Genomic DNA, 21,523 nt, shown 5'->3' with positions numbered 1-21,523 from the left:
TATTGTTACTACGTCTTTACTGTGAGCTGAACCCCCTATCCTCGAAACGTACTCGTTACTTTGTTGGTTGGAGTGAAACATCACCAGCTCATGCAAATAACATTAGAATTGCAGACTTTTAAGGCCCTATACCAGATTTTTTGCGCTCAATGTTTGTAAATTAAGAATTTTTCAGAGGGACAAGTTTATGAGCCAATTTCACAGTTTTCAGGGTCACTTTTTCAGGATCCCTGAAAAAATGCGGTGTGTAATTAAAAATATAGAGTCTTTTCAGAAATGTCCTCCTTCACAATTCATTTAAGGAGGGATTTCTTTTTTTTAAATTCCACTACCTGAAAAAATCAGGTACAGGGCCTTTAAGTGGAAGGATTTGCTGCTGGCCAAACTGGCATGAACTTGATCAAATTAAAAGCACAGCACATGTTGTGAAAGTTAAAAAAAACTATGATTTTTGTGTTTTGTAAATTTCCCCGCATACCTTGCATTTTGTCTGTTTGCCGAGTTGTTTTCAAGTGCATAAAATAAAAGCTCTTTGTTTTTGAGTTTTCGTGTTTTTTAGCTGTTAACGTTTATTTATTGCATGTGAATTCCTGCAGTAGAGACCCGTGTGGTCTTTCTCAGTCATTCACTTCATTCTTCTGGAAAATGCTGAAACCTAGTTCATAGTTAGTTCATGTTAGTGTACCTGCTATTGTTTTTGCCATCATTTTCTATTTTCTCACACAACAATTAGATTAAATAAAGAGATTGAAATTGCGACAGAAATGTAAAAACACAAAAACACAAGATTACGTACCTTCTAAATTTGCGACAGCCAAGATCTGTAGTTCTTCTTCTGTCCGATAGAGGGCGATGCAAAAACACCCCCCCGCACTATTTTGAAACGGAAGTGTCGTTGCTTGATTTTAGAGGCAAACACAAACATCTTGCCCCACTGTTCCTCTCAACATATTTTGATGTTTATGTCACTTTTAGTCAAGTTACAACATTTTCTCGTTGTGAACAGATGCGTTTTTAACTTTACTCTGAACGCGCAGTGTTTATTTTCATGGACAGCACGTCGGTTTTGGTGAATGCTGCTCCTCCTTATGGACATGTTATTGCCTGTGAGAAATGGAGAAATTCCTCGCTTATTCAAAATCTAAAGGGTATGGGTGACCACCTTAACTTCCTTCATAATATTCTTAAAAATGATTTAAACAAAAAAAAAAAAAAAAAGAAAAGTAAAAAAGAGATTTTTTAGAGATTTTAATTCAGATGTCCCAAACTTTTATCAAGAGAGCTTCCCATCATCATCATCTCTTTGTCTTTAAGGTGGTGGGATAAAAATTATCTTTGAAAGTGAACTTGGAGTTGCTGACTTCCACCTGCCCAACAAAAGCTGCATCATTTATGTTTCTGAAAGCGACATTATTGCAGGGAACAGCTATAAAAGAAAACTGGTTCGCTTTAGAAATGTAGGTGTACTGAATGAATTAGCTATGGCTTGAATGTGTTTAATTTAATCTTTTTATTGTCTTCTTTTAGGCTGGCAGCAGCTTCCAGGGGCTGGTGCTGGTTGAGAACACTCGACTGAGTGAGCAGTACTTTACATCCGTGCAGAAGTTTGTGGTGTTTGATCTTGGCCTGAATCTTCTGCCAGTCAGTGGACAAACAGAGGCCTCCCAGCTCATCGCTCAAATAGTAAGCATGGGTATATGTAGGCAAAATTGTATCCATAAGTTTTAGGCACATTTTTGATTGCGTCTTCAATATCAAACTTTTATGGCTGGAACCCCCCAAGATAGACAGTTTCAGGTGCAGTGCAGGTGCGAAAACCAGGTTTATTAATGTTTGTTTGCATGCCATATTTTCCACATTTGGCTTAAGTATCTAAAATATACTGCCATCACGTTCAGTGTAGAAAAAAAAAAAGTTTTGAAATTATCTTGCGATAGGATTACAAAACTCTTGTAATATATAATGTTTAAAGATACATTCACAGAGAAATTGAAGATGACTTTACATATACATTTAATTTGGTGTCTGCTACAATTATGAATCTAGTGGCGTGGAAAAATTGATATAAATCAGTGCTTTACTTGTCTCCAGGTTCATGGCGAGAGCAGAGAGAACCCCTTCAGAAGGAGGAGTTCTTCACGACTCTTGGACCCTCAGGTGTTATCCATGGTGCAGTTGGTTCCTGGAGTAGGCAGGGTCAAAGCTCTGGCTCTGCTCCATCACTTCCCCAGCCTCCATCAGCTCTGCAACGCTCCCCCCGCTGAGCTGGAGCCCATCGTGGGTCAGGCTGCTGCTCAACAAATCTATAGCTTTTTTCACAAACCCACTTAAGCATCCTCAGTGATACAATAAAATGCATTTAGTGTTACCTTGAAAATTGTTATTTGAGTCATCTTAAGCTAATGTTGCAATATGAATTTTATAAGATCTTTGATGGAGCATTTCAAATCTTATTTGAAAAATTGCATATTTTATATATTTAATTTTTTGAATCATGTATTGTGTTTATATTGGTATGCATGCTGAATGGAGATGGGACAAAAACAGAATACTTTTCATTGGTCTACAACGTAGACTTTATCAAGAATAGAATTATGATACAAAGAGCATTTTCTGGATTTTCTTCATTTGCGTAATGCATCTCACCAAGAGATTTTAAAACATTGTTAACTTCGGTAGCTATCATGATTGTCACTAGGGCTGAAAGATATATCGTTATCTTATCGATATCGAGATATGAACATTCATGATATTGATATTGAAAAATTAGGGCTGAAAGATACATTGTTATCACATCGATATCGAGATGTGAACATTCAAGACTGCACTCTTTTGTGTTATGATGTTTTTATTTTTCTGAAAAATGCTTGGTTTCCACGGAACCCATAGTTATATCGTATCGTATCGATATCGAGATATCTGGCATAAATATCGAGATATGAAATTTTGTATATATCGCTCAGCCCTAATTGTCACCTTCAAGCAATGTCCATGAAATGTGTCTATAGAGGGTATGCAGAAGATAATGCAGCGTGGCAACAGGATATCGACTAAAGCCAAATTAGTGTCAATGCCGAGGTGTGAAATTTAGTATTTGTTTTGACACTGAACACTGGGTTGAAATAGTGCAAGTGCTTACCTCTGCCTCCTCCACTTTGTCGATTTCAGTCACAGGACAGGGCAACAGCAAGGGCATTTGGAGCTAAAATCAAATGCTATTATTATAATTATTTCAATATTGTATTGTGTATTTTGTTTGTTTTATATTATTACATAGACTGTATGGAAATGGGACAAAAACAGAATAAAATGCTAACATGTTTACATTTCTCCATTTTCTTAACAATATATGCCATTTAAAATGTGTCCAATTCAGAAGAAAGAATAACTGTGCTAGGATAGTTTTTACAGTATGTCTGATACTGTTTCAGGTGTAACGTAAGCAATTATGCAAGTATTAAATCTATTTGCAGGCGAGAATTTATTTTGTGAAGGAACTAGCTCTGTGCATCCCAAAGACTCTAATGGAGATGGAAATTCTGTCTCTTAAAATGTTACCCACATACAGTTGTGCTCAATAGTTTACCATTTTTTTTTTCCTTTTTACTATTTTTCAGAATATGAACGATAACACAAAGTTTTTTTTTCACTCATAGTGTTGTGAAAAGTCATTTATGGCCAAACAACTGAGTTTACTCTTTTTAAATCATATTGACAAAAAACCCAGATCAAATTTTACATTCCCCAGTTCTTAATACTGTGTATTGCCCCCTTTGACATCACATGGTTACGTTTACATGAATGCCAAAAATCTGATCATAATCTGATTTCTGGAGTTCTCAGATTATTGAAGAGACACGTGTAGATCAGCATAATCTGATGTACATTTTGTGATATGGATGTAATCTGATTTCTTTCTGATGTTTCACACTTGTGTGTCTAATCTAACCAGGAAAATAAAGAAAAGGGTCCAAATGAATGTTCCAAAGATTAAAAATGAAAAGACTCAAAGCCTTTTTAACAAAATATGAACAAAAAAATCACAGCTGTCCATGACATGAATTCAAGACGATTTACTTCGCACATCTTTTGTTTGGAGGTGCATAAGAGAAGGCACATAAAGGCCAAATGTAGAGCAGGAAAAATCTCTTGAGATTTACTTGTCTCCAGGTTCATAGCGAGAGCAGAGAGAACCCCTTCAGAAGGAGGAGTTCTTCACGACACAAATCTCTTGAGACTTTTCCTGTTCTACAAGATATAACTTCCTAATTTGTTTAAAGATAAAACACAGTGTGCAACCAACAGTCAAGGTTAGAGCTGCCGCACAAATGCACAATATTGCTCAATCCTCAGAACTGAGGGTTCAAGACCCTGATTTTTACTAAACTGTCTCTTCTTACATCCTTATAAAAGTTCAAGCACAGTTTGAGTTATTTGTATTTAACATTGCTGAGATCACTACAATTGCGAAGAATAATAATGCACAGTTTGAATCCTGGACCTATTTACTTTCTAAATATAGAGGCGCAATCACTTTCAATAATCTCCACCTGGTTCAGCAGATGGAGATTAATGATTGGAGGGAGGAGTGTTGAGAACATTCAGTTGCTCTAAAACTCCAAAACTCTATGGCATGTAAAACCTAGAGTTTTAAATTCTCAGATTTCTAAAGTGAATGTAAACGCATCAGATCGGATTATTGGGTTATCTGATTACTCCAGTTGTCTGATTTTTTCTGGCCATGAAAACATAGCCGATGACAGCTTGGATTCTTTTGGGGTAGTTGTGGATGGGCCTCTTTATTTCCTCGGATGGTAAAACGGGTTATTCTTTTTGACGAGAAAAAAAAACCTGCAGTTCCTGTAGATTCCTGGGCTATGCCTCTTTGTGTGATTTTATAATTTTTTAATCTTTATTTTATTTTATTTTTATTTATTTTTTACAAAACTTTCAACGTGACCACCAGTCCGCCACGTAGAAGTTTCCGTGTATTTCGTTACCATGTGCGTCCGTGTGCGCCCTTAGTGGTGGGGTTGAGCTGTTGGCGCCAGCCAGGTGCAGTCAGTCAGTGTGCGAATCCGTCTCCTCGAAGTGAGTCCAGCGCCGCTGCTTCTGCATATTACAGGTTTGTTTTGATCAACATTTAAAAAGAACATAACCACGTACAGCAACCAAACTACGTTCAAAACAAGTGGTTGGTAAAATGGTCTTTGAAAGTGTAAGTTATATCTTGTTTCTGCTGGTTGAGATTTTTCAAACCGAGCAAGCTAACTAGCCGCTGTTAGCATTTGCTTGCGGTCAATGCCAGACGGAACGAGCAAAATGGCGGCGCTGTTGTTTTTCACGGATCTTTGAAAGATTTTTGACCAAACCATTCTTCATTTTACAGCCATTTAAAGCCATGCTGAAAATATCCATCTTAAAGGTAAGTGTCTTCGTCATTTTGTTTTGTTCACAAGGAAGATAAAATAAAACTTGAAAGTTTAATGGCCATGTGTTTTAATCTTCTGCCAATCCCACACAAAAAAACCAAGCCGCCATTGTGGAGGGTGCCCAATATTCGCCTGTCCAACCCAATAAACGATTGATACCATATATCAATTGTGTGTGTTGAAAGGCTAGTATCGGCACTCTCAACAATGAAGTCATGTTCATTTTTGACGATAGATAATTAACACGTGTCTGCATTGCCACTGATACTGATAGAAATAAGCAATTGTGTGGATGAATAATCTATTGTCCCATCTCCCATTAAAATGCTCTGTTTTATCAGGTGGAAAGTCCGGCCTGCATTTGGGGTCGGGTGGAGGGCGGCCCTGGAGGTGATGCACAGACCATGGGACAGTACGACCACTTAACCGCACAAATGAACCTTTTCTATCATGATGTCACCCAGGATCAACACAAACTGAAGCACACAACCTTAGAGAAGGGACAGGTGAGCGAAGACCATGATTTGATTCTTGAGCAATATTGACCACATTGAACAATACATATTTTGATATTGTAGGGACAACATTTTTCAATACGAAGAACAAAACAACAAAAACACACATATACACATAATGGGTACAGTACATTAAATCAATCTGCAATATATCTTTCAATCAAGACTCGCAGGTGGCTGTTGCCCATTTTAAAGTGCCCACTATCACAATGGTTTAGATAATCCTTGACCACTGATGTGAAGAAGCTGAAATGTGCATCAGTCCAGGTCTCAATTCAACAAAGTGTTTGATCAATAATGAAAAATGTATCTACTCTGCTTTTTATGCTAATCTTATGTACGAAATTATCCTTTAAAGGATCACAATGGCATCTTGACCTTTGTTTGTATTAACCTAATATCTTTCCAGATCTGTGTGGCCTTCTCGCCGGCTCTGAAATGTTGGTGTCGGGCAAAGGTTGAGGCCGTCATCACAGACTCTGTGTCCTGTCAGGTTCGATGCTTTTTGGTCGACCGCGGACAGCAGCTTGTAGTGCCCTCAGACCAGTAAGATCATGCTTCAATTGTTCACAGATGTATATAAACGTTTCACATTAAAGCTGCTCTACCAGAATTACTTGATCAATCCGTGATAATGAGAAAGTAAGTAGTAGTAGTAGTAAAATCTCACAGCTGTGGCGTGAATGCGTTTCCAACTCTCTGACACTCCCTCACATCCCCATTGTTCACTTGAGTTAATCGGAAGCACGTCTCAGCCGCAGTTCATAGAGTTGAGACTTGAACAAGGGGGGCCGCCAATGCAAGCACTGTGCCTATTTAGCCTCTGGCATCCTTTATTTGCACGAGAGAAAAACGCGCTCTGTTTGGATACACAACAGCGCACATGGTCTGTTTTTCTGTTCCAAATGTCATGTTTACAATGCAGAAAAGCTATGTTGCCAAATCAAGTTTACTCTCCAATTTTAACTTACAATTTTGATTTAAATATATAGATGGATATTCAAATCCCTTTACCTGTTTACTTCCAGGCTGCTTAAAAATAAAAACTTAAAAGATATGGTGTAACCCGACACAAAAGCCAAGCTGACTCCATTCTCTTATTTCTGGACTGGTTCGTCTCAACAAGGTTTGCATCTCAAGTGCTCTTTCTGACTTTTGCCATTTTTCATTGTTTGTAAGGGTTCGAGTGGCGATGCCAGACTTCCTGCTGCTGCCGTTCTGGGTCCAGAGGTTTCACCTTTCAGGAGTAAAACCAATACGACTTCTAGTGTCTGTGAATGAGGAAAAGGCAAAGATGATGTAAGTCTCAACATAAATCATGTCATATAGTGGGAAGAGTGTTAAACTGGAGTACAGAACATCAATAATGCATAACATGGGGTAATCAAGTATTGATCAAACTCAAGGGGTTCACAAGTAAAAAACAAAAACATTTTACAACATTGCCAGACTTTTATTTTGATGTTTTTTCAGACCGTCTGGTCACTGGGACAGCTCTTCTACGCTCTATTTACACAAACTTCTTCAAGGTTGGAGCATGTTAGATATTTAGAGCTCATTAACCAATTCAGGTACTTCATTTGTTTTCATGATTTTATTTGTTTAGCCTCGTCTCAAACAGAAGCAGTGTTGCATGAAACGGAGGAAGATTCAATATCGATACAGCTCTTCCTCATGTTTGGGAGCATTAAGGTAAAAGACCATGTTAAGCTCCAGGTGTGAAATCAATCAGTACAGTGATGTTCAGGAAAAAGACAGTTGCCTTTTGTACTTTTTGTTTATAGGTCTGTGCGAATGATGAGCTAGTGGCGAAAAAGTTTGCCTACTACAGCAAAGACCCAGCGGCAGGCAGTGGGTTGGATGATGAAGACCGAAAACCAGCGATGCTGTCGTCCAGCATTTTAAACCATGTTGTAAACTACACAAAGCCTTTGCCAAAGCCTGTACCACATTCACCGCCACCTGCTGGTAAAAGAAAAGAGCTGCCCTTTTGAAATATTTTTTTTGTGTGTGTGACTAACATGTTTACTTGAACAGCAGCTCTTTATCTGGATACTGCAGAAACATGTAATTGGATGACTAATGGATGCGAACCTCAGGTCATTCATACAATTTACTTCCTATTAAATGACTTATCCTCATCATTATTGCCTCTGTCTTGCCCATGGGTTAATTTTATTAAAATTAAATGTGACTTTTTGCTATTGACAAGTGCATTATTGACAAATGTTCCAGATTCCCCAAGATGAATTTACTATAACAGAGAAAGACACAAATTCAGACGTCACGGCAGAAAATCTTCCTGATATCCAATCAAGTAGTAGTTTTGAGGCCTCTGCTGCAGAAAGGTACATAGTATTATCCTAAAGATCCTCAAATAGTTTGATATGTTTTATTTATGTTGCTGTGGTTTCCAGTGACTGCACAGAAGAAACCGACTCTTCTTTGGCTGCAGCTTTGACCAAAAACATTAGTCTTTTCAAGTGAGTGTCTGAAATACACAATTCTGAGTTTGTGACATTGATAATGACTACTTATTGGTGCCGGCAGATTCTTGAAGTTTCTGAACCCTCAAAGCATCTTCAATCAGACTGCGAGTGTAAGTCTGTGACACATGCCATCCACACATCCCTTCTAAAGCATTTTATTCTGGCTTCTTTGGGAGTTCGGTGTTATCTTTTTAGTATAACCTATATCTCTTTTTTTAAAAACATTTTTTATAGCTTCTTGCCATGAGTATTTGAATACAGTATTCACTCTTATCTGCTGCATGTGACTAGAATTATTTCTAAATAAATGATTAAAATCATCAATTAATTTGGCATCTCATCTTCAGATCTTTAATCAAGAAAACAAACCTGAAGGCACCGCTGCAGCGACCGATAACTGCACACCACCCATGTATGGAAATTACATTCTTATAAATATAGTTTTCTGTTTGAACTTATTGTATTAATACTTCGGCAGTGAACCTACAACAGCAAACGATGAACAAAGTGTAAAGTGAGTGAATAATTACAATTTTTAACACATTTTATTAATTGCCATCCGCTCGATGTATTTTTGTATAAATGTGTATTTTTTACAGTGGAAGTGATGACTATCTACTTGAGCTTGAGCTTCAACAACTTGCAAATGAACCTAAAAGGTACATCAACTATAGAAATCTGATTTAATTTGGTCTATTACAAAAGGAAACTCGCACCTCTGTTGCCAAATAAGTGAGCCTTTGTTTCTTTATGTAGCAGTGAAGCGAGCAGCTTGTGCGAGTCTGAGGCCCCAGAGAAGGAGAGGTCATGGAGAAGTGAGGATCATTGGGCCTGTTCCCGGTGAGATTGAGCTTACAAATCAAAAAATCCTGCTAAAATGCTCTGATCAGTGTTATGTGATTCATAATTCATAATTTACCCCCTTGATAGCCGCTTTTAACTACTGTGTCTGAAAACAGGCTCTTGGAGTGGTTGAACCCGGAGCCGTTAAAGGCTGATGACTCGGAAGATGTAGAGGTAATTTGAGTGCAGTCACTAACAGAAAAGTGTATTACCTTGGTGTAGATGTACATTCAAGTGCAAGGTTCCTCATCTTTTACTGTTTGAGTCAGGTTGCACCAGCGGTGGACCCACAGAAGGATCTGCACCTGGTTCATTCTGTGTTCCCACTTGAGCCCTGTCAGAGTTTGGATGACACCCCCATTACTGACCAGCTCCGCCGGGTAAACAATAATCGCGACAATCGTGCGCCGCTTTAGAATGGAACTATATATACTTCAGCATCTTACTCTCAGCCGATTATTTACGTTCCCAGCTAATACAAAGGAAGCAGCTCTACTCCCTATCTCCCGCTGACCGCTACAGTTGGCCCGCTGTGGCTCGTGGATGCAACACTCTGATCGTGTCTCCCAACGCTGAGCAGCCCATCAGCTACCTCCCTCCGCTGCTCACACACATCCTGCAAAACTCCATCTACTCCTCCCTCACCTCCAGCACTGGGGTCAGTACAATTACAATGCTGCTAAAAATTGTCTTCCAGATAAGTCATTTCCCTTCTTCATCTCCAGCCCATAGTGGTGGTAGTGTGTCCTGGATGGCAAAAGACCCAAGCCATATTTGACCTTCTGGAGGAGACCAAAGTCAGCAACAGCCTCCATCCCATGATCATCAATGTTGGAGTGAAAAAGGATGAGGCAAAATCTGTCAAGATCCCCAAAAACTGTCAGTCCTGTTTGAGAACGATGTCAAATCATTCACATTTTTGTTTTATTTCATCTTTCACGCTTTGTTGTGGTTCGAAACAGGCTTGCTCATAATCACCACCCCCTTCAGTTTTGTGCGGGTCTTGTCCCATCACTGCTTCCTCTTTCTGCGTATGTACCACTTGGTGTTGGATGAGGCCGATCAGCTCTTTACCCTGGCCCCTGAGCAGGTATTGTTTTAAGCCTAGGATTATCCATAATCATGCAGGCTGTCAATAATGCTTTAAGAACTAACTTGGGTGGGTTGGTTTCCGATAAAAAAACATCTGCTCTCGGGACAGGACTCCTGTAAGCCAGATTCTGAAACTGTCAGAGTTAATCAGAAAGGATAGACAACAGTTGTATCTTGTAAATTAAAAACATTTTTTATTTTTTCAAACTGGTGCTTTGGTTTCCAGATGACAACCATCCTGCAGCATTTCCAGAAAGTGGTGTCGAGTGAGGACAAGGCGACGTGTCCTCAGCAGATCGTGGCTGTGTCCAAACAATGGACCAGTGAGATGGAGGAGCTACTAACCGGTCACATGCCACACCCCTCCATCATCATCACCATCCCGGAGGAGGCAGCTCTCTATGCTAATCTTCAGCAAGTAAGCGGGCAGAAACGGTTAAATGATTGCTTGAATATACAGTAACTCTTCCTGTTAGATCATCCTCATGAGTCTGGAGAGCAGTAAAATCAATGTGCTGTTGGGTACCTTGGATTTCACTCCAGACGTTGGGCAGAAGACGTTGATCATTACCTCTTCTCCTCGGGAAGCTGATGATGTGTTCGAGGTAAAAATGCACAAATAAAACCCCAAAAAGTGGGAGCTCAGTAACCCTAAAATCTGATGACTTTGTTTTATTTTCCAGGCTGTGAGAAACAAGTCCGCCTTCTGCATGATGTCCCACGAAGGTCTCACTCACGAGTTTGACTTTGTCGTCCAGCAATGGAAGAAAAACATTGGTCCTGGCACGCATGTTGTTCTTGGTAATCTTAACACAGTACTCCATCCCACTATTGGCTCCAATAGGGTATGATGGGTTAACGTTGGACGTAATTTCTGTTTTAGTGACGACTAACGAATGCTTAAAATGTCTGGGGATTCTCGATGCGACTTGTGTCGTCCACTATGGCTTCCCGTCTTCCCCCAGAAAGTTTGGCAGTCGACTTTTCAGCATGGTCAAAAACTTCAGAAACCTTACCACACCTGTAAGACCATCCATTTAATCGTTTCATATATTTAATATGTTTATCTTATGGAGTGATAATAATCCTGTGGAGCTACTATGGCATGGCTTTCTAGAATCTGAAAACAACCACTTTTGTCTCAGGGCTCCCAGGACAAAGTGGACACTGGCCACCATCTCGCCAAGTCTGTGCTGCTCATCTCTGAAAGAAACGCTCGCCACGTGGTGGGAGTCCTGCGTTATTTGGGCCGGACTGGTGCTCCCCTACCCCCCGAGCTGTGTTCCTTTGCTCAGAGCGTCACAGCAGCCAGAGAGGACCAGAAAACCAACAAACCTCTGTGCAGCCACCTCAAGAGTTTTGGAGCATGCAGGTCGGTTATTTCTTGTGGTGTGGCACTCTGTGGTTCTTGGGTTATATTGTAACAATGCTATGAATGTTGCATGTGAACATTTGACCCACTGTAAAGTGCATTGTTTTGTTTTTTTCTGCATTTTCAGGGACAGCAGTGTGTGTCCCGATCGCCACAGTTGGAATCCAAACCTGGATAAATCTGAGCTTCCAGCATCTGGAGTCATAGAAGTGAGTACTGACTTAATCCTTTAATGTGGTTGGATTTCTTACAATTTCAGCATTTGATGACTAAAAATCAGGTAACCAACTTTGTGGCTAAAAGGGCAATTCAGTTTGCTGTAGACTGAACTAAACGACCAGGAACAAATCACGGAATGTCATGTAGCAATATTGTGTTGATATTTGATTAACATCAACATTCAATCACTGTAGATATACGCACATCACCAGGTGCAAGGCGATGAACAACCCTTTCTTATAAACATCAACATAAGAATTGTAAAATGGTTTTGGAATTGTGAATAAATCAACCATACTACATACCATCATACATACATATTGTTTGTTTACAGCTTTGTTTGATCTAATCTGAAAGCAGAATGAGCTCCATGCTGAGGGTTGCCAGATCCAATGTTTTGTCTCGTGCAGCTTAAGGCAACACAATTTGTTGACTTTTTTTCAAAACCACTTGGAGCGCATCCTACATTACCTTTAAGAAGTAAAAGTAAACAAAATAGTTGTGGTACATTTTTATCGAAGCTCAATGAATATGCTTTAAATGTAGGGTTTTCTTCCCAGTACTTTTGGTAACATTTGCTGTTTTTTATTATTCTGGCATTGACTCTTAAGTATTAAATTAAATATGTTTTCCTAGGTGGTGCCCCTGTTCATTAAGACGGCCTCAGTATTTTATGGACATATTGTCACAAAAGAGGAAAATGACTTTGGAAGCCTTGCAGCAGCGATGACTTTGTTCTATGCTGATAAGAAACCAGGAGCCACTGAGGTGCTGGCGGGAGCTCTTTATGCAGTACAGGAGGAAAAGGACGTCCACAGGTGTGACAATGAATTGACTTGCATTAAGGCTGAGAGTTTGCGCTTTTCACACCGAATCTGTTTTCGCCTAAGGGTAAAAGTCCTGTCCATCCCAGACCGAGGAGACCGGCTGTTTTTCAGCGTTTTCGTTCAGTTCATTGATGTGGGTAAAAGGGAGGAAGTCAAAGCCCATCAGCTGCTGCAGTTGCCAGAGCAGTTCCAGTCTGTTCCTGGTCAGGCTGTGGAGATCATCGTGTGTAGAGTCAAACCAGCCGACTCTGAAAGAGACTGGCATCCCAAGGTGTCGTTCTTTGTTATATTTCCTTATTCACTCCACTTGTTCCAATATTTTTAGTCTTCCTTAGCTCTTTGGCCTTTCAGTGCTACTGTCCATTTAGAAATTCTTATGTTTTCAAAACAACATTTACTAATACTGATTATATCAGTATCAAAGAACATCACGGAGTAACTGGAACATGTTGGCCATCTATCTTTTGTGGACCAAAAGTTTGTAAAATTGCTCTGCTGCTGATTAGAATCAGGGTTTGTCTGTGGGGGCAGAGTTTATTTTGCTCATTTCACGACACATTGTTCATAAGTGTTATACCTTGTTCGTCACAGGTCACGCGAGCAATAAGCCAGAAGATCAAAGGATTACAGCACCGAGTTCGAGTAGTTCTCACATTGGGAAACACCGTTTTTGCTGATCCTATGGTAATATTTAGAAAGAGTAATCAGTTGAATATTGGAATAATCGCAGTTAGCAAACTGATTTAACCAATATATTGTCCTCCACAGAAAATGTCATGTTTCTGCCAAGTTTTTCGGCCCTACACATAAGTCTTTTTGAATGTAGCGCACATCAACCTTTCAGTATTTCTCGTCCTTTAGGTGAGAGTCACTCAGGTTCCTGGAATGAAAACTCTGATAAATGAGTACAGTCTTCAGTCGGAGATCCTGAGCAGTGGAATGGCAGAGAGTAACCCGGAGCACATCAACCTCCTCAAGGCCCTCTGTCATGCCGACTCAGCCGCCAGCTCAAACGACCTCTCTGTGTAAGAAACAACCACACAATACTAAATATTGACATTGTATGACGCAATTACAGATGCAACTATGACTTCTTTTGGTTTCTTCAACTCATAAATGTTCCCTCCAATGTGGAACGCAGAGGGCCACATAGTCGACAGCGGCATCTGGAAAGAATCTTGTTCTAGTCAATTTAAAAATGTAGCCTTAAGTAACGCTACCAAACGTATCGATAGTTTGGGGCATTATGTGATGTCTTATCTATCACATCACACGCTTATGTGTATTTATTCATTTTTGCATGTTTATATTGGTGCTTGAAATAACAATGCTTGTGCATCTTCTAATAAATAATGGACTAGTGCCCAAAAGTAAGATGAAGTACTCTCTAAACTTAAACATAACCTGCAGGTCATCTAACTCCGTCATCTCTTTGGAAAACCGTATCCAAGCTGAAGAGGAAGCCCTCACTGAGGCCTTTAGAGCGGCTGAAGTCAGGAATCTCAGGGCTGCAGCGGACCGGCCCAAGCTGGAGTTGCTGTGTCCAAACTCCATCATAAACAAACCTCCTTTGGTCACACTCCCACCCTCCCCTCTACCTTTGCCTCTGATTCTCTCCCGTCAGAAGCTCCTGGATCGGCCACAAGAAAAACAACTGAAAACGACTGATCTACTCCATTCTTGCAAGTCCTTGGAGCTTTTAGCAAGGTTTATGCCTTTACCTTTTACTCAAGTCATTTGTTTCTTCTCACTCACGTAGTTCTTGACTTAAAAATTCAGATGCTCCTTTATCTATAATAGCGTAATTTTGCTTGTAAAGTGTAACCTTAAACTCTTTATCTTAATTGTGATGGTATTATGCTTTTTCAGTAATGATTCCTCTCTACAGACCAGCCCAGTGATGCAAAATGGTGAGAATACATTTCACTTTGTTACTTAAATGTACCCTTTAGCTGTCACACAATCATATCACTTATGTTTATGGCTTCCAGGAGTCACTGAAGATCATGAAATGGCTAGAAATGAAGTTCTGAGCGCAATCAGCAGCCAAATTAATGGTGAACATAACAACAAAAGGTATGTAAAATCCAGAAACATCAAAAAGCTGTGTAAATAGACACCTTTGTGACATTAAAAGAAGAACTTAACTTTTGTTTGTCACAATAAATTAGCATCTACATGATACAATAATTAAAGGTTTTATCTTCGCAAAGGATTATTTTACAAGGACCTGTGCTAATCTTATACATGTGAACACTTTATAAAAGACATCTATTCCAATCCACTTGCGTTGTGTAGCCACATAAACCACATAAGCTGCTCTCAGTGTGACTCCTTTATAATGTCGTGTTTTTGGTTTTGGTCTCAGCCTGCACCCTTCGGTCCGCTGGTACCAGTCGACTGACTCCCTCACAGTGACGCTGAAGCTGTCAAACCCGGAGGCTCCGAGCTGTCAGTTCTCGTCTGATCGAGTTGTGTTCAGGTCTGTTGGCAGCAGGCCGCTCATGCTGCCACACTCTCAGCACGGCACACGGTGGAGCACGTTCACCAGAGCCTTTTACACTGGAGGGAGCGGGTATATGTTCAGCACTAGCAGCATGTTTGTCAGTTTCTTAGGTCATTGGTGAGTGCATGGGGACCTCTTGTTTGCTTTAATTCATCAATTTTGTTCATAACTATACATACCATGTAGTACATTAAATACAATTTTGAGTTTAATTATGCAAGAAGCTGGTTCTGCTATTATTCGCTGCAGTAAGATAATTGTTTGACTTTATTTGGTGCTACTCAGACCAGTATTGTTTTCCAGTATCTGCTCCGATATCCGATACTAGTATCGGATCGGTGCATCCCTAGTCAAAAATGCTATTTGGTAGGACCACTTTTAGCTTTGATTATAGTACGTATTTGCGACTGCATTGTTTGATTTAAGCTTCTGCACTATCAAAAGATCCAGTGTTGCATTAATCCCTCACCAAAATCTTGGATGGGAGAGTGTGACCACTGTGTGGTGGCTTATCTATGTGTGAAAATGGTGTCTCATGCTCCCTGAACTCACAATGTGAGTTCAATTAATCCTGGCATTGTCATCTTGTAATATGCCCATGCCATCAGGGAATATGCAATCCAAGTAACCTGGTTATTCAGGATGTTCAGGTCCTCAGCTGATCTCCTTTTTTGGGCACATAGACCAAGACTTGAGCAACTGCAGCAGCCCCAGATCATATCAGTTCGGTAAATCCAGGACAGCCGGACACTTTTGTTTTGGTCAGGCAGTGTACACCAGCTGCTTATTGTCCACCACGTTATCTTTAAATGTTTATTTGAGCGAGATTTAACTATTTCATAGGAGTAAAATGGAGGCCAATAGGAATTGGCCAGTCGCCATTGTGCATATTCAGTAGCCCACGGAGTGCAATATGGCTGGTTAAATGATGAAAGATTTTTCCATTTAGGTCTGAATGGCCCTACTCTTTAACTTAGACGTATTGTGAACAGTTTATACTCAAGTTTGTGATCATGGCTTCACAAGTTACTATAGCCTCTTAATAAATTGGTTTGAAATGCATTTAGTGTCATTTGATTATTAATTAAATGTGTGCAAAGGATTTTCTCTACACTTGACTAGTATATTACAATATATGGACACATTAACACTAAGTGTTACTGATTTGTTGCCACATTCAAATGGGAAACTACATTCAAACGGTACATTTCCATCAGCACATAGTATAATCATCTATCATATTTTTTTTTTTTTTTTTAACCAACTAAAGCCAGTACATAATTCAATTCTTAGACCAGTGGTTCCCAACCGAGGGGGTGCCTGGGATTGCAGGGGGCCACAGAGCTTTGTCTGGTCAGAGTGTAAGGACTTAAGGGCTCTTATTTGAGCAAATAATTGGAAATGAAAGTTGACTTTTTTTTTTTTTTTTTACCATTTTATTTGTTTGAAATAAATGCCTTTTGGCAATTAGTTGTAGGTTTTGATACGCGTGTTTGTTGTTTTGACAATAGCTTGTGCAGGGGTCTTCAAGGAAAAAAGGTTGGGAACCACTGCCTACTTAGACTGTATTTTAACTTTTACCCACATTTTACAAATTGTCACAGTTGATCATTTACTTACCTTTTTCTTTTTTTTTGTAGCACAGCAATGTATTGGCATTTGCTAAGATGAGACATTAAAATGAGAGGCTTTGAATTATTGACAAACTTTCAGTGAAATCGTGGGCATTTGTTAGCCTGGGAATATCCATGCTGCTGTGTGCGCTCGAATCATTTCAAACTGCACAACAGCCTGGGGACCATGGCCAAAATTTTCACATGGATTTGGGGACCAATCACAGAACAAGGAGGGACAGCAAGACGATGACGAGCTATTCGACATACATTGTAGTTTGTTTATGGATAAAACATATTATTGAAAAAAGTTTATGTACAAATCCAACATGACGACATCGACACCATATTTTGATCAAGCTTTAGGCCGTGTTCTAAATAGTTTAGCTCGAAAGTTTACAGCACATACGTCATCTGATACGATGATACGATTGGCTGTGGCTACGTGCAGACGCATGATAGACATTTGTAGCGCCCAAAAAACGGCTCTGGACGATGGTAAACCACACCTCCTACGAGAAAATGAATTGGTGGTCCCTGGACTAAATATAACTTGTGATATTTTGTCTCGATAGCCAGGCCTAGGCATTTGTATGCACAGTATAACATGCAGAATACAATTTGTGGCCAGCTTTATAATTAGGAAAATGCAAACATTTGTGTTTGAACTGTGCCAAAGTAACTTGATCTGTTAAATTTGTAGGGGGAGAGTGGACAGCAAATGGTACGAAGCTAATCTGGAACTTCACAGAAACATTGACACTGATCGATGTTCGTGGAAACTCAAGGCCAATGAACCCGTCCTTACACTCCTCAAAGAGACGCCTACATGCTGGGAGAAGCTGGTAAAGGCAAAGGTATGTATTTGTATTAAATCAATTGAATGAATACATAGGCTTTGGCCGTAGATTCTGGAGGAGTAGGGCACTGTGCTATGACTTTTGTAGTAAGTCACGCTTTTCTCTGTTTCCGTGACTCGCATCAAAAACAAAAGGCTTCCAAAGTTGCAAAGTCTGGTCGTTGATAACAATGCTTTTGTACCCCTGGGGCTAATGAAAACATTTTTTTTACTTGATGAGACCATAGGTTTTGTAGTTTTTTTTACCACAGCGTTATGGTGATATTCCTAATCGCAATGTAAACCTGTGAATTCATATATATTTTACAACAGAACATATTTGTGAGCTATGACTTGGACCACTTTGAAGAAGACGACGACCGGATGTGCAATGGTAAGTGCACAGTGACAAATATAATAGAAACAGTATCTAAACGTAACGACTTCACTTTTGTGTCAGGTCAGTCTTTTGTGGAGGACATTGGAGAGCACAACTTCTATGTGAACTCGGAGACCGACAGTGACAGTGACTGAAAAAACAGTTTGTTTTTATAGCCCCTTTTAATTTTTATTTTGGTTTAATATTGCACATAATTCAAATTGAAGGAATATTTTTGTCCAAAAAAAAGTGCTTCCTCATAAGGTGTGGACATAAAAAAAAACTTCAGCCAGTGCTTCAAGTGGACAAAGGAACTGTCAATTAGGGCTGCAACTAACGATTATTTTGGTAATCGATTAATCTACCGATTATATTTACGATTAATCGATTAATCGCTTGGCTGTGAAAGGTGCATGGAAATTGTATTTCTTCATTTTTTTTTATCACATAAGCTAAAGTGGCGCCGCTTGAGGACATGTTGATGGAGTAAACTTAAAGTAAATGTTTGTAGGAGGCTCTTTGTGCTAATTCTGCTTTCTGATTGGACGAGACAAAGACAGATATTTATGAAATTTATAATGTACAAAACACTACAGACCCTAACTTTAAAAACAAAGTAGGTTTTCATCCAAAATACATAATTGTTATGTCTTTTTTGCTCCATTTTAGTCTGCGCTTGCTAGAAAACGATTAATCGATTACTGAAATAGTTGAAAACTATTTTAGTAATCGATTAGTTGTCAATTAATCGATTAGTTGTTTCAGCCCTACTGTCAATACTGTCATTGAGTAAGATGAGACTTGGAGTAATTGGAGAGATTCACTTTTTCCAGCTGCTCTTAAAGACACTATACCTGATTTTATTTGTTTTCTTATTAATGGAGCAAAATGTGTTTTGTGCTTTTTTTAGGGCAAATCTCAATAATTGCGTGGTGCATTTTTATTGACAGGATCATCCCCATTCTAGAATAATAACCGAACCCTGCTAATGCTGCAGCGCCTGTCAGGTCAAACCCAGGGAATACTCGGACAAACGGGAAGGCATGCGGCATGGAGCAATTTATCTGGTGAATTTAAGTGTAAAATCAGCTACAAACTCTCGCTCGCTCGTCTAATGGGCAAAACGGAAACACGTGTCAGATTCAGGATGCGTGTACATGGCCAATAAGTTTGGACCATGTGGGTTTTTCAGGCTGCAGCCAAAGGAGTGGATTAGCTGTACTTCTGACAGTGAATTATTAGTTGGATCGGCTTTTATATTTATGAATGCGTGGTTTAGCCTACTAGTATTTCTTTATGTACATAGTTAACACATTGAGTGCTGCGCTGTTTTGGGGATTTAGCTGTAGAGCGCCAATAATCCAGACCATTTTTCATGTTATTTGTAGCACCACAGCATATTCTATGTTATAGCTGTTGAAAGACTCTAATTCTGCGTGCCTCGGTGCCTAAGAAATCCTAAGTTAACAGAGACGAGTTTTGATCAATATCACTTTTTTTTTTTTTTCTAGATTCGGAGATAGTTAGGGTTTTATGCAACACTCGCCTTTCTGATTAACTCCCCTCTCCTCTTTCCTCCTCTCTCCTCTCTGGATGGACACTAACGTTATTGAAAGAGGCAAATGCCTAAATATCTCGTTTCTAGTCAATTTGCAATGACATGTGCTATCGATCCCTTTTTATCGCGTGTGCATTTAAACAGCCTGGTTCTCGGATTGAAGACTTTAACAGGATGTTTCTCAGTCGTCCTTGGACCGATTTTGACTGAAAACTCAGAGAAATATTAAAATCTCAACTCCAGAAAGCGAGAGAAGTGTCGGCTTTACAGCTGTTCGCTACGCAGCACGCCCCTTCAAGAAAAACGCAATTTTATATATATATAAAATTCCCAGATCGTGCCTTTTCACAAGTTTTTGATCATCATTTACTTCACTTCTGTTCATCACAGAGCTACCAAAATCTCACACAAGGTTTATGAGAGTGTCTTTCGTTTTGTTAAGTTTTTCAGTTTTTGGCGCTCAATGTGTTAAGTGAAAACCCCCATGAAGTCATGACCTTGAGAGGCTCTGCACCACACACAAACCTTCAAACATTTCCACTTTTTTTGCATCTGTTTGTGTATTGCGTGGTGCAGGGTCAGGTGAGATGGGCATGTACTGTGAGGTGTGGAGGTTGCTGATCAGTTGTTGCAGCTGGACAGAGTTGGCACTGTTTTCAGTTTACTGCAGCAGGGAATTCGACATTTATTTATAGTATTAAAACAAAAAAATCTAATGGAAAATTGAGATTGATCAATCATAATTATTATTATTTTTTTTTTCATCACTCAGCCCTAGTCCTCCTTTAGTATGTTGTAAACATTTGGGTGAAGAAAATGCAACAAGATCTGTTTTTTGCAGCGTTAACATACTCTGTGATGCTAAAGTCAATTATTTTTTGCCATCACAGTCCGGTACCCCAGCTTTAATTATAAAACGTATGCATCAATTTCATGAACTTGTAGGATAGTATTCCAGCATTGCTGTGAAAGTGACCCTGCAAGTTGTGATTTGTGCCTATGAACTTGTCCCAGTGAAAAATTGCGATGTTATTTTATTACACACAATGAAGGAGAAAGCCACTAAATTAAAATCAGGTATAGGGCCTTTAAGAGCACACATCACATTAACGCTGTCTGTTACTCCTGGAGTGGATTACTGTGGTCCCTCGCTACAACGTGGTTCACCTTTTGCGCCTTGTTTCACAGATTTATTTGCATTTATTTTGCATGCTTTTTACAGCGTATGAACGCCATAGGCACATTGTGTTCTGCGTCCTGATTGGCGAATCGTAGAGTGAGCCCCCGTCTTGATCTCTGTGGACCGTCAACACATCAGCGCACACCGCAGAGTCACAGGCCAGGCATGAGCGGATCCGACTCCGGCTTTACTTTCTCTGCACTTTTATGCGAAAATTAAAGGGGGGGTATTATGCAAAATCGACTTTTCCAAGCTTTACATCATGTTATGTCATTCCCTCATTAAAAACCTGCCTGAAGTGTTGCCTTGGCACAGTCACGTATTTTTGAGTAATCTACAAACTCTGATGGCAGCCATTTTAGGGATAGGTTTGCCTGAGTCCTCCTAGGAACGCCCCCACCTCCTGGAGTCGCTCCGAGCTTTCGTCACCAGCCGAGTAACCAACCACTGCTCCTTAGCAGAACCCCCTCCCCACTGATGCCACAGACAGCGTGTGAAGGGGGCGGGTCGGAAAGGGTCAGAGGTTCTTATAGAGACAGAGGCCTATTTCAAGACATTCGCTACAGCCATTTTGAGAGAGCAATTTTATACAAGGCAGTTATTCTAATTTACTGCATTTACAGACCAACAGAAGGTTTCGTCATCATTATAGTGTGCTAT

General features: G+C 39.8%; 2 protein-coding genes across 2 annotated transcripts; both read left to right on the top strand.

Moving 5' to 3' along the window:
* Positions 1–910: 910 nt before the first annotated feature.
* faap24 (FA core complex associated protein 24) lies at positions 911–2,450 on the top strand. Its single transcript, XM_079567900.1, has 4 exons — positions 911–1,148; positions 1,315–1,457; positions 1,528–1,683; positions 2,092–2,450. The coding sequence occupies exons 1-4, from the start codon at positions 1,049–1,051 to the stop codon at positions 2,329–2,331; spliced, it is 639 nt and encodes a 212-aa protein (XP_079424026.1). The 5' UTR covers positions 911–1,048; the 3' UTR covers positions 2,332–2,450.
* Positions 2,451–5,836: 3,386 nt separating this feature from the next.
* Positions 5,837–18,280, top strand: tdrd12 (tudor domain containing 12; the record flags this gene model as incomplete). Its single annotated transcript, XM_079567572.1, has 27 exons — positions 5,837–5,938; positions 6,357–6,493; positions 7,127–7,235; positions 7,732–7,890; positions 8,183–8,295; positions 8,365–8,430; positions 8,498–8,546; positions 9,367–9,453; positions 9,549–9,659; positions 9,752–9,937; positions 10,005–10,158; positions 10,242–10,369; positions 10,598–10,789; positions 10,848–10,976; positions 11,055–11,172; positions 11,255–11,394; positions 11,526–11,743; positions 11,871–11,952; positions 12,599–12,780; positions 12,853–13,060; positions 13,381–13,473; positions 13,651–13,814; positions 14,200–14,328; positions 15,158–15,271; positions 17,612–17,765; positions 18,080–18,140; positions 18,207–18,280. 27 exons carry the CDS (start codon positions 5,837–5,839, stop codon positions 18,278–18,280), a joined length of 3,459 nt encoding a protein of 1,152 aa, XP_079423698.1.
* Between the last annotated feature and the right edge of the window lie 3,243 nt (positions 18,281–21,523).

The sequence above is a fragment of the Gobius niger genome (genome assembly GCF_951799975.1).
Source record: "Gobius niger genome assembly, chromosome: 12".
In the NCBI taxonomy this organism is placed as follows: Eukaryota; Metazoa; Chordata; class Actinopteri; order Gobiiformes; family Gobiidae; genus Gobius; species Gobius niger.
The sequence above is the reverse complement of the archived record's forward strand: the minus strand, read 5'-3'. Positions and strand labels throughout refer to the sequence as shown.